This window comes from Carassius carassius, chromosome 15 (genome assembly GCF_963082965.1).
Source record: "Carassius carassius chromosome 15, fCarCar2.1, whole genome shotgun sequence".
Taxonomy (NCBI): domain Eukaryota; kingdom Metazoa; phylum Chordata; class Actinopteri; order Cypriniformes; family Cyprinidae; genus Carassius; species Carassius carassius.
This window is the reverse complement of record NC_081769.1, coordinates 6988812-7002450: the sequence shown is the minus strand read 5'-3', so window position 1 is coordinate 7002450 and position 13639 is coordinate 6988812. Positions and strand designations below refer to the sequence as shown.

The 13639-nt window shown below is 37.5% G+C and overlaps 1 protein-coding gene across 1 annotated transcript in view; it reads left to right on the top strand.

The window, feature by feature from the left end:
• The first annotated feature begins 239 nt into the window (after positions 1–239).
• The window catches only part of LOC132158058 (protein PTHB1-like), a 126262-nt gene continuing 112862 nt past the window's right edge, over positions 240–13639 (top strand). Inside the window, exons 1-8 of the mRNA XM_059567311.1 lie at positions 240–390; positions 1432–1544; positions 2910–3060; positions 4232–4296; positions 4740–4853; positions 7674–7848; positions 10730–10814; positions 10900–11083. Of these exons, the coding sequence (XP_059423294.1) occupies positions 1433–1544; positions 2910–3060; positions 4232–4296; positions 4740–4853; positions 7674–7848; positions 10730–10814; positions 10900–11083 (886 nt within the window). The 5' untranslated portion in view covers positions 240–390; position 1432. The remainder of the gene's footprint in view (positions 391–1431; positions 1545–2909; positions 3061–4231; positions 4297–4739; positions 4854–7673; positions 7849–10729; positions 10815–10899; positions 11084–13639) is intronic.

The following is a 13639-nucleotide window of genomic DNA, read 5'->3' as shown; positions in this document are numbered from 1 at the left end:
GCTGGTGCAACCCTACCCTGGCGTCTTGACAGTGTAAACAGCTTCCCTGAATTTATCGGGAGTTTTGTGAAAGTAACGTTACATGACTCCTAGCAATAAATCATTTTCTTTGCTAGCTTTCTTTATATATTTTATTCCCAGTTTAAATAATAGTTTAGTTTTTCATGCTACTAAATAACCGGTGTGAATTCACAAACTGACTTGCTCTCTAGGGAGTGAGGAAGGATCCAGGACTTTTATTTTGATAACACGCTGTGACGCCACTCAGTTTCGGCTTCAGAGTCGGCGTCAGCACCATGACAACAGCAGCAGGTCGAGTGTGAGAAGCTGGGATGTCTTGAGCTGTCTTGTTTTACCACACATTACTGAAGAAAATATCACTGCATCCAGGTAGAACATAATAACTTTATATATTTATACCTGTACCAATACGATCAGCGTCAGTTTGTACGAAATAGTAATGAGAATGGGGCAGTTTGTGCAAGCAAGCGAAGAACAAACAAATCTGAGTAACGTTAGCGGATTTAGTAGAGCATTCTGTCATTCACTGTAAATATGATTTATTTTCCCATTACCTGCTATCTTACTTTGCACGAATGTAAAGTATCTCGTGTCGTATGAAGTCGACAGACTGTTAATAGGTTGCTCTGAATGATCTTCAAGTGTGCTTTTGACGTTCCTGCACATTAACTAGATGTTATAGTCATTGCTTTTCTAGAGCCTCTTGTTAAAGGTCATATTTAATGTTAATATTTATAAATTGGACTAATCCGTTTATGAGGCTCCCATCATATGTTGTTTAGATAACGCTCTTCAGTATTTTTTGTGCTGAAACTTTGATACATGTCTATGCACAGAAATCTGTCCGTCTTTTTGGACTGGTCTACTTCCTTGCGTGTCCTGTTCTCTGTGTATCTGGTGTGTGTGTGTGGATTAGCTCTGTTAAGCAGTCAGGAAAGCCGCTTGAGCTGCAGCCAGTGAAGTCTTCAGTCATGTGACCCATCGCTCATGTTCTACACTCAGTTATATGTCCGGCAGACCCAGTGGCTCAGTCAGCATCAAGCACCAAACTGTACAGGACCTTAAATGTGCAGTTCATACCTGAAAGCCTATTAATGTCACTGAAGCAGTTCTGCAAGAAAGATTGAGCTAAAATTGTTCCAAAGTGTGTAAAACCCATAAATGTGTTCCTACAGGAAATTGTTTGGTTGTGATTATTGATGCTGTTGGGGTATGCCCAGTTAACTGTTTCACACAGGGGCACTGGATATAATTATTTCTTAAATGCTCTTTAAAGTGATGACATGCTGTGAAAAAATGCAGAAAATCAGACGTGGGTCAATTACTTTTCACAGCTCTCAAGGATTTGAAAGTGTTTGGCAGATGTTTGGTTCTAATATGTAATTAAATAACACTCTTGTGTCTTTACAGGATGTCTTTATTTAAGGCTCGTGATTGGTGGGCTTCAGTGCTGGGTGAGGGTGAGGAGTTTGACCAGGGATGTCTGTGTGTTGGGGATGTGGATAACAGTGCAAGTGGATATGGTGAGTTAAAGTACTTCAAGGACTAGTTCACTTCCAGAACAAAAATGTACAGATAATGTAGTCACCCCCTTGTCATCCAAGATGTTCACGTCTTTCTTTCTTCAGTTGTAAAGAAATTAGGTTTTTTGAGCGAACCATTTCAGGATTTCTTTATGGTGCCCCTGAGTCTGAACTTCCAAAATGCAGTTTAAATGCAGCTTCAGAGGGCTTTAAACGACCCCAGCCAAGGAAGATGGGTCTTATCAAGTGAAATGATTGCTTATTTTATGTATTTAAAAAAAAATGCTCATATTTGTCTAGCTCTGTGTGATTTTTTTTTCCGGTTCATATTGAAAAACTCCCATATCATTTTCTCCTCCAACTTCAAAATCACCCTACGTCGTTTTTGTGCCATTTGGGCACTTTGATCTTCTTTGCATATTCACTTTGTAAACACTGAGTCAGTACTTGTGCAGCGATGTAGGATGATTTTGAAGTTGGAGGAGAAAATGAGATGGGACTTTTTAGACCTACCCTACCTTATTTTTTTATTTTTAAGAAAATAATCGATCGTTTCACTTGATAAGACCCTTCTTCCTCAGCTGGGATCATTTACAGCCATTTGAAGCTGCATTTAAACTGCATTTTGGAAGTTCAAACTCAGGGGCACCATAGAAGTCCATTATATATAGAGAAATCCTGAAATGTTTTCCTCAAAAAACCTAATTTCTTTACGGCTGAAGAAAGAAAAACATAATGGATGGATGACAAGGGGGTGACGACATTATCTGTAATTTTTTGTTCTGGAAGTGAACCACTCCTTTAGGATTGGGGTGTGTTTCCCAAAAGTTTTGTTGTTACCAACATAGTTCATTGATTGGTTAACGTGATAAAAATGGCTTTTTTTTGTTCCATGTTAATAAACTATAATTATTTGTGATCTTGAAGTGATTTATTTAGCAGAAGTTATTACTTTAGCACTTAGGCATTACGTCATTAAAGACTGTCCAATAATGTTTAATCAGCATGGTTCAAACTACAGAAATGTGCTACGAATTTGGGAAACAGTCATGAATTTTTGTCTACTGAGAGATTTTTGTTTTTGTTATGACTGGGAAGATTTTTAAACGAGCGGTTCATTAATAAATTAGTTCGACCTCTATTCACACTGTGGAAATACAAGCGCAGTGCTAAAAAGGGGCGGAGCTACCTAAGGATGCTCCAGTGGCACAGTTCAACTTTATTCATTATCTGTAAAGAAAAAAAGTCCAAATTAAAAGAATTAGATGCAGTATACTGTAATGTTCAGTATACTGATGTTGAACCAGACTCTGTTCTCTAAATGAAGCTGTTAACAGTCTCTCTTTGTCTCATTCTCTAAACCAGATAAGATTGTAGTGGGCAGCTTTATGGGGATGTTACGCATTTTCTCACCTCACCCTGCTAAACCAGAGGAGCCGATGGAAGCTGACACCCAGCTGCTGGAGGTTCAGTTGCCCGACCCCATCATTCAAGTGGAGATGGGGAAGTTTGTGTCGTAAGTCTCACATGTGCTGTGTTTCAGCCATTCACATCACTACCAACTCAAACACATCTCTACAAAATCATAATCAGCTATTTTATCAAGCTGCCACATATACCAATTATCAACACGAATCATATTTGTATGGCCCTTTCCATGAAGAGGATACAGTTGTTGTCCTATTATTTGATTTAAGCAATAAAGGCACAAATCCCATATTCTTTGGGAAACAAAAACAGACAAAAACTTTAGAAACCAACATTTGTTTCCGCTAAATCCTCTGTTACCCTCCTCTTGCTTTAGTTGATGTATTTATTTAATTTAGGTTATGTATGTCTAGAAAATCACACAAATCAGGCGTTTAGTCCAAAAATTATTTTTCTAAGAGTTATCAATTTCACTGATACTTCACTGACATTTTCTATTTTGTAAGTGCAGCCCAGGGCTTCTGTGGTCTTTATTCCAAACACACATAACCAGTTATAAAGCTACTACGTTTATTATAATTATAACTGTTATGTTCTCTTATACTATCTGTATATTATGTTTGCTGATTGTGACGTTATGAGCCACAAATGCAGTGAGACAGAAAGAAACTGTTACTTCCGATTCTGATTGAAAAGTTTTTATCATTTGTAAATAATCGATAAGTTCATAAAAAGTCATTACTCAAATATTATCAAACAATTAACAACAGAATTATCTTCAGTGTTAGTTGTACAGTGTAGTTGCTGGTTAGGCCTTTAGAAATCTGTTGCCAGGTTTCAATACAAAATACTTTTAATATGATAGAACTAACTTCTTGAAACTCTACAGGAAGCTTTGGGGCTGTGTGTATCGAAGTACCGTGCTAATAATACCTGATATAGTAGCTTATACCACAGTACTTCTAGAATGTTGAGATATAGAAGTATACTTTTCATTATTGCTAATTTATTTTGTTTCTAAAGGATCTGCCACATGAAAGAGTGGTTGAAATACCATGGTATCCATTAAGTTGTTTTTTTCAACATCAGTCATTGAATATAATGCGCTTGCAGTGATGATCACAGCAGAGAGGTCTGATAAAAGACATTTATCGTTCTATTGACTCCTGGTCACTGTCTGATGCTTAACCTAAAAGCAGCATCTCACAATATTTAGAAACTCCCTTTTCTCCTTGTTCTTTCTTTGTCATGTGTTGTAGTTGTTCAGAGCTGCTCCATCTGGCAGTGCTTCACCCCAGGAAGCTGTCTGTCTATGTTGTGTCAGGTCAGTTTTCCACAGATTCTTCCTTTCAATCCCTGCCATGAATCTTTGCATATCAGTTTTTATTCTGAAAAACTGTTACCTCTTAAACAGAACTATACTCATGCAGTGGTTATTTTTATTCTTTCTTTATTGGCTTTAGACTGATATTATAATTTTAGACCAGGGGTTCCCAAAGTAGGATCTGGAGTCAGCAACCCATAGCCATGGAGTACATACAGTAAATCAATTTTAAAGCCCTATGATTTCCACAATTTGGACAGAATTGCAGGAATCCATTCTTAAAAACTGAATTTATTGTATTTATTTATTGACAACCCGTCGAGAAGTGCAGTTAAACATAAAAAGTCAGTCTGAGCTAAAAATAATTGTCAATCTGTCATATGTTGTGCACCAAATGCACGTGCTCTTTCAGTTGTGGTGTTTTCTGGTGTGGGTTTTCTCAGGTACTGCTGGGAATGTTGAACATGGTGACCAGTATCAGCTGCGACTGGTGTATGAACACAACCTGCAGAGAACAGCTTGCAACATGACGTATGGTCCCTTCGGGGGTGTCACAGGTAATTGTTATTATTAATATTCCACACATAATATTAACATCTCATTCTAAATTTATCAGTGGGCAATAGGGTTGAATTTAGCTACATATTGTTTTCTTTCTGTGAGAAAAATGAGTGTGATGGAATAGTTTAGGTCTCTCAAAACCCTTTTAAGTCGCACTTTACAGTATGGTGGCATTAGCTGATATTAATCAACAGAGTAACAATGAGCAGTACAATTGTTACAGTATTTATTATTCTTTATTAACACTGGTTAATAAAAATACAACAGTTCAGTCGTTCATGTTAGCTTAGGTTCATTGATGTTATGGTACAACTTTAGATTTTTATAATGTTCAATTCAAGTTTATTTGTATAGCGCTTTTTACAATACAAATCATTACAAAGCAACTTTTGTTGACAAAAATTACGTTTCTACAATATTTAGTAGTAGCTTATAAGTGGTGACTGTCAGTTTGTGCGCATATGTTTTCAGAAAAATTAATACAAGACGTAGTCAGCCAGACGATGAACATTATTAGCAGCAATTATTATATGATGCAGTCACACTTGTAGCAATATTTGTTAGTTCTGTTTGTTGATTCAGGGTTAGCATCATCTGGGGTCCTCTGAGGGTCAGCATCATCTCTTCTCAGGTGTTCTGGATCCAGACTGGAGCTTGTGTAAATCCCGTGGCAAAACATAGAAACAAATAGAGACATCATTAGCATAGCTGCTGTTCCAACAAAGTAAAATTAATTAGTTTAACCCAAGCTAAAGAATAAGAATGCACATTTGATCAGATGCAACTACACTCACAATTTAAGAGATACATTATTCGAATGCTTGGCAAAAGAGATGCGCTTTTAATCTAGATTTAAACAGAGAGAGTGTGTCTGAACCCCGAACATTATCAGGAAGGCTATTCCAGAGTTTGGGAGCCAAATGTGAGAAAGCTCTACCTCCTTTAGTGGACTTTGCTATCCTAGGAACTACCAAAAGTCCAGCGTTTTGTGACCTTAGGGTGCGTGATGGGTTGTAGCGTGGTAGAAGGCTAGTTAGGTACGCAGGAGCTAAACCATTTAGGGTCTTATAAGTAAGTAATGATAATTTGTAACTGATACGGAACTTAATAGGTAGCCAGTGCACAGACTGCAAAATTGGGGTAATATGATCATATTTTCTTGACCTGGTAAGGACTCTAGCTGCTGCATTTTGGACTACCTGTAGCTTGTTGAAGAAGCAGGACAACCACCTAGAAGTGCATTACAATAGTCCAGTCTAGAGGTCATGAATGCATGAACTAGCTTTTCTGCATCAGAAACAGACAACATGTTTCTAAGATGGAAGAATGCAGTTTTTGTAACATGGGAAATATGATTTTCAAAAGACAAGTTGCTGTCTAATATAACACCCAGATTTTTGACTGTAGAGGAAGTAACAGTACATCCATCTAGTTGCAAATTGTAATCTACAAGATTCTGTGTACTGTCTTTTGGTCCAATAATTAATATCTCTGTCTTATCCGAATTTAATAGGAGAAAATTATTGGTCATCCAATCTTTTACATTTTTAACACACTCTGTTAGCTTAGATAATTTAGTAGTTGAATCTAGTCTTGTTGAGATATATAGCTGAGTATCATCAGCATAACAGTGGAAGCTAATTCCGTTAAATTCTTCATACAGATACTTTTTTTGCAGATCATAATGTATTTATAAATGTTGAAATGAAGGTTAACTAAGATTCATGTTAATGTAATAACAAATAGAATGTTTCTCATGCGTTAATTCTCATTCACATCACTCTCAAAATAAATAGTTGAAACCTAATGCTCACTCCATTCTCAATGAACATCTGCTTGTAAATTCTGGAAACTGAGATTTCTTTTGTTTGTGTGATGAAAGCCGATTAAAGTTGACCCACTATAAATAAAAAAGTAGCACGTGTTCGTTTAATAGGATTTTAGACTTACAGTAGGAGCAGTTCTCTTATCAAGCACACGAGGGCAGCACAGTCTCGATGATAGAGTTCATCAACCATTCGTCTCATTTCATTTGGACATGAGAGTATAAAAGAGAGAAGACAAAACTGAAATATTATAACAATAAATTGTGTTACCTAAAAGGGTGGCTGCAGATATTGGTCTCTATCCCATTCAAGTAGATAGCAGCAATACTTGTAAAAATAAAAATGTAGGGATGATGTGTAAACTGACCTATATTAATGGGACTTCATACACATCTAATCATTTAACCATCTTTATAACACACTGTAGTTTGACTTCTAATACAGATGAGAGTGAATAAATTTCATAACAGTTACATAAAAGCATAGATTAGTCTAAGTTAAATCCAAAAGTGATACTGATTTCTTTTTGGCTTACTGCTAATTGGTCAAACTCTTAATATAGAGGCTAAGTTTGGCTAAGGCTAACATTTGACAAACTTGGTAGACAAATAAGCACTGGTTTTATGTTAGCTTGGGCCGTGGCTATTCTCTTGGATGTTTCTTTCTTATTATCAAAAGGACAGTTCTGACTCTGAATTCTGTCTTGATGAGCTGCTTCGAAGCCATTGCAAAATGTAGACAAACAAAATTAACGCACATTCTGCATGAATTAATTTGCTAAATTATTCAGAACCATGAGCAACCTACTCTATATTAGTTAGGAGGAAGAAGTGTTTAATGATAAATATAACTATTTTACATTGGTGTGAAAATCTGGGCTATGCAATCTGGCTCATGTTTTTATAGCTGCACAACAAAGCTGCATAATACTATTGAACATGTCCTTCTGTTCTGATGTCTCAACTGAATATTTCCTGTGCTGTTATGCAGGTCATCATTTCATCTGTATCCAGTCCATGGATGGGATGCTGATGTTTTTTGAGCAGGAAACGTATGCTTTTGGTCGCTTCCTGCCTGGCTTCCTGTTGCCCGGCCCACTGAGCTACTGCATCCGCACGGACTCCTTCATCACGGTCTCCTCCACACGGCAGGTGGAGTGCTACAGGTAAGACCAATCACTCCCTGACCAATAATCTATACAGTCACTGGCCATATCCTTCCATACGGACACTCATTCTAATTAAACGTACAGGATATGTGGGTATTCTGTACATTTACTTTTTTAGTATTCCTTGGTCATATCTATAAATATGACTTTATGAGCCATATTACATTGGCTCTTGCATGTCAGACAGTCGTGCCAAAAGTTTTGAGAATTACATAAATATTAGTTTTCAAAAAGTTTGCTGCTAAACTGCTTTTAGATCTTTGTTTCAGTTGTTTCTGTGATGTACTGAAATATAATTACAAGCACTTCATAAGTTTCAAAGGCTTTTATCGACAATTACATGACATTTATGCAAAGAGTCAGTATTTGCAGTGTTGGCCCTTCTTTTTCAGGAACTCTGCAATTCGACTGGGCATGCTCTCAATCAACTTCTGGGCCAAATCCTGACTGATAGCAACCCATTCTTTCATAATCACTTCTTTGAGTTTGTCAGAATTAGTGGGTTTTTGTTTGTCCACCCGCCTCTTGAGGATTGACCACAAGTTCTCAATGGGATTAAGATCTGGGGAGTTTCCAGGCCATGGACCCAAAATTTCAACATTCTGGTCCCTGAGCCACTTAGTTATCACTTTTGCCTTATGGCACGGTGCTCCATCGTGCTGGAAAATGCATTGTTCTTCACCAAACTGTTGTTGGATTGTTGGAAGAAGTTGCTGTTGGAGGGTGTTTTGGTACCATTCTTTATTCATGGCTGTGTTTTTTGGCAGAATTGTGAGTGAGCCCACTCACTTGGATGGGAAGCAACCCCACACATGAATGGTGTCAGGATGCTTTACTGTTGGCATGATACAGGACTGATGGTAGCGCTCACCTTTTCTTCTCCTGACAAGCCTTTTTCCAGATGCCCCAAACAATCGGAAAGGGGCTTCATCGGAGAATATGACTTTGCCCCAGTCCTCAGCAGTCCATTCACTATACTTTCTGCAGGAGATCAATCTGTCCCTGATGTTTTTTTAGGAGAGAAGTGGCTTCTTTGCTGCCCTTCTTGACACCAGGCCATCTTCCAAAAGTCTTGGCCTCACTGTGCGTGCAGATGCGCTCACACCTGCCTGCTGCCATTCCTGAGCAAGCTCTGCACTGGTGGCACTCCGATCCCGCAGCTGTATCCTCTTTAGGAGACGATCCTGGCGCTTGCTGGACTTTCTTGGATGCCCTGAAGCCTTCTTTACAAGAATTGAACCTCTTTCCTTGAAGTTCTTGATGATCCTATAAATTGTTGATTTAGGTACAATCTTAGTAGTCACAATATCCTTGCCTGTGAAGCCAATTTTATGCAACGCAATGATGGCTGCACGCGTTTATTTGCAGGTCACCATGGTTAACAATGGAAGAACAATGATTTCAAGCATCACCCTCCTTTTAACATGTCAAGTCTGCCATTCTAACCCAATCAGCCTGACATAATGATCTCCAGCCTTGAGCTCGTCAACATTCTCACCTGAGTTAACAAGATGATTACTGAAATGATCTCAGCAGGTCCTTTAATGACAGCAATGAAATGCAGTGGAAAGGTTTTTTTGGGATTAAGTTAATTTTCATGGCAAAGAAGGACTATGCAATTAATCTGATCACTCTTCATAACATTCTGGAGTATATGCAAATTGCTATTATAAAAACTTAAGCAGCAACTTTTCCAATTTCCAATATTTATGTAATTCTCAAAACTTTTGGCCATGACTGTACAGTTTCAGATTACCGTATTTGATGTGGTTGTGCAGTGTTCTATATATGAAAAATGGTTAACTTAAATCTGTTCGTTATATCAAGTGATCGTGTTTCTTCAGACACATTGATTATGTTTACAATGTTCTTTGGAACAACAAAGTTTTGGGTGAATGGACTTTCACTAGAGGTACAGAAATCTCTCGGCTTTCATTAAAGATATCTTCAGTTGTGTGCTGAAGATGAATGAAACGCATTTGGGTTTGGAACGACATAAAGTTAAAATGATGATAGAATTTTCATTTTAGGCAAACCTTTAAGAAGGAAATATGATCTTTCTTCACAATCTTGCTAAAGCTATTGAAAATGGAGATCTGAGCTGAGGTGAGACAGCAGAGCCTTTGGTTCTCATAATACTCCTCATGACCTGCTGATAGCTTTGGAGGACTGTCAGTGATTTCTGAATGCAGCGTTTGATCTGTTACAGACATGTGCGTACACACACACACACACACACACTCTAAACACCAGTACCGAACATGCTCTCAAAGCTGAATAATCACTGCTGTGTCTCATTGCTATAAACGTTTGCCCAAACCCACCCAACATTCCTAGAGGAATTCAGTAGACATTTGGGGTCATATTGCAAATTCAAAACAGGATTTTCTTGTTCTTTTGAAACAAAACACTTTCCAAGAATAGGGTATTAAACTCACCTAGAAACTCCATCCAGGAGGTCCATCATCGACTTCATGGAGTCAAACTAAATATTATATGAATGGTTTTGTTTTACGTTTGTTTTATATAAGGCTTTTCAACCTTTGCAACCCTTCAGCAAATCATTGGACATGTCTGAATAAAAAAAAGAAGTAATAATAATAATGGTTTAAAAATAAATAATTAATTACAAAAATGTTTTATAGTTTCAACAGATTGTGTCACTTTTGTATGATTTTATTTTATGTGATCTTTTCTTTTGAAAAAGTCACGTTAAAGTAATGGGAAATGGTCATGAAAAACTAAACTATGATTGCTTGTGGTACAAGAAACCTTCAGTGCATCAGTGTCATGATGAAGTGAATATCGAATCATTGAGCAATCCCCAATGTCTCCATTTTTTGATAATTGGTGCAATGAACATCTCTTTTAAACGCAGGTATGAGACACTGGCTGTAGCCACAGATGCAGACACCAGACAAGACTCTGATCAGCAGAGCAAGAGCTCAGGGAAGAGACTGACGGTGCGTTTCCTTCTGATTGAAAGTGCTACTGTTTCCAGTGGGGATATTTCACTTTGGATATGACTGTGTGTATGTTTGTCCTCAGGCTGACTGGACACTGGTGTTAGGAGAAGAGGCTTTAGATATCTGTGTTCCCAACACATCATCAGCGATGTCGTCCATCTTTGTTCTGGGGGAGAGAAATTTCTTTTGTCTCAAGGATAATGGTCAGATCCGCTTCATGAAGAAACTGGAGTTCAATCCCAGTTGTTTCTTGCCCTACGGATCAGGTGACCCATACTGCCTTTAACTCTTCATGCTGTGCTGTTTAGACTTCTGTAGCACATGGAAACTTCCTGTTTATGCTTAAAGCAAGAAAAATTATTTACCAATGGAGTAAGAAAAATGTATGCTTAATTTAAAGTGCCCCTATTATGGGTTATGAAAGGTTCATATTTTGGTTTTAGGAGTCCCCAACAACAGGTTGAGATGCATTCTAGGTCAAAAAAACACTTTCATTGTCTTATAATATGCATTTATTTTTTACCTTTTTAGATCAATGACTCCCAAACGATTCCCTCAACGATTAATTTTTCCAAACTCCTCCATTGTGTGACATTAGTCTGCTGTGATTGGTCGATTGATCTTATTTTCATTTCCTTTTTCAGCTTTTGTGAGTGCACTGCTGCTTTGTTTACAGCTGGGGAAACAGCTATTTTACCGCTCCAAAGCATTTGACATTTTATTTTATTCTACAATTTAGGGCTGCAACTAACGATTATTTTGATAATCGATTAATCTGTCGATTATTTTTACGATTAATCGGTTTATGTACTTATATTTTAGTTTTTTCCATTTTTTCCCCAAGTAAATTATTAATAAATGGTCTTTATCCTTCAGCATAGATTTTTAAGAGATTTTAACCATTTTGCACTGTTATATCCTAATCAAAAATATACCTGGAGTTGTGTTATTGTGTTAGTAATCCTTTGTCGAACTCTTCTGCAATCAGAACACTGACCCATACTCTAGCAAATTTCACAAGGAGATTTAAAATAATGTTTTCACCATGGCAGTCCTTAGACCTCCTAAAGTAGTTTAACATCCCGAACAAAGCTTATTAAGGAACCTTTTAGAACATATTTTCACAAAGAATAAGGATAAAACAGAATAAAATTGCAGTGCATTGTATTGTATTATTTACTGGGAAACAGCTTTATAGCTTTTGCTGAGAAATTGTAAACAATCCTTCGAATAAAGTGCCAGTGGCATGAAACCTGAATGGAACACACAATTTAAAGTAAAATCCATCAGGTTGTCCAGAAAAAAAAATTGGACAGTCACACACAAAAAACCTGCTGTGTGAAAAAGAGCAGTGAATACTTAGAAAAAAAGTGCATTTCAAATATCTTTAAACATTTAACATTCAGTCATAATTAGGCTGCACGACTGAATTTTGAACTGGTAAACTACAAACTGATCACAGAACATGTTTGTAAAGCTTTTAATGTTAACTGTTAAAAAGCAATGTTATCCGCTTTTACGACTAAACATTTGCAAACAACATTTTACTGGAGAATCTGCACAAATGAAAGTCTTAGGGGCCGTTCACAAATCGCGCCTAAAAACGCGTGGAAAAACGCTAGGCGCACCGCTTTCTCCTCCTTTCCAAAGCGCTCGCGCAGAAGCGCCCCTGAGGCGTCTGCCTTTGATAAGCAACCATGACGTGCTCTCTCCTTGAAGACGCGGACATTTCAGCAAAGGATAAATGGATTTGCAGCTCAAAAAATCGCTTGCAGTAGCTCTGCTACTAAATTTATTTCAAAATGGAAATCCATATACAACTATGATCAGCTGTTCCTTTCATCTTGACTGAGCTTTTAACGTTGTTACGGGAAAGGATGAAGCTGATTGGTTAGTTCTTGTCACATGACCCGCGATGCGCTTGCAGCATTCTGAAAAGTTGAGATGTTTTTAACTCGATGCGGTGCGGTGTTGGAAATAACGAACTTGAGCGCGCAAAAGACGCGATATGTGAACGTCCCCTTAAACAGTTCAGTAGTGCAGAGTTTACAGGTTACTCTTCTTTTTTGAAGGCTCAAAGTAAAGTTCTCCCACATCCCGCTAAATGCTGCAGAGACGCTGTTCGGGAAGCACGTGACATAAACGAGGCCAGCTATTGGCTATTCGCAACTTCTCCTGCTGTACTGGCTGAGTAAAACCTCCGGTGGCTCATTACTGCCACACTTTGGTCACCGCAGATTTGAAATATGCACGAAATGAGCCGTTTACGGCAAATAAAAGTTATTTACCAACGAATCGATGACTAAATTAGTTGACAACTATTTTAATAATCGATTTTTATCGATTAAATCGATTCGTTGTTTCAGCTCTACTACAATTAGCATTTTCATTCAGACAAGGGATGTCAATTTTACATTTTCAAATTTCAAGGGATTTTGTTTAAATTAATGATCAATAAATTGTTTAATTGTTAACCTTAATGCTGCAAAATGCGTCTGTTGCAGTGGCACGCAGTCAACGGCATGACAGGATGTGCATAAGCCAGTCAAAAAAAAAAACCTTCTTACACGAATTAAATGGGTTTTAGTCTGAATAAAATGCTAGTAGCAGGATTATAAAGTGAATAGATGTGATTATTATGATCATTTGATAAAAAAAGAGAGCACGCCGTAAGTTTGAGATCATTTTACTTTGTTGACTGTTTCAATCCAGTCATGGAGAACGCTGACCGCGACTCTTTAAATGGTATCGTGGTGCTCGTTGTGTATTTTAAAACACAATTGCAATGTTTTCAACTGACATTATGGCATTTAAAATAATAT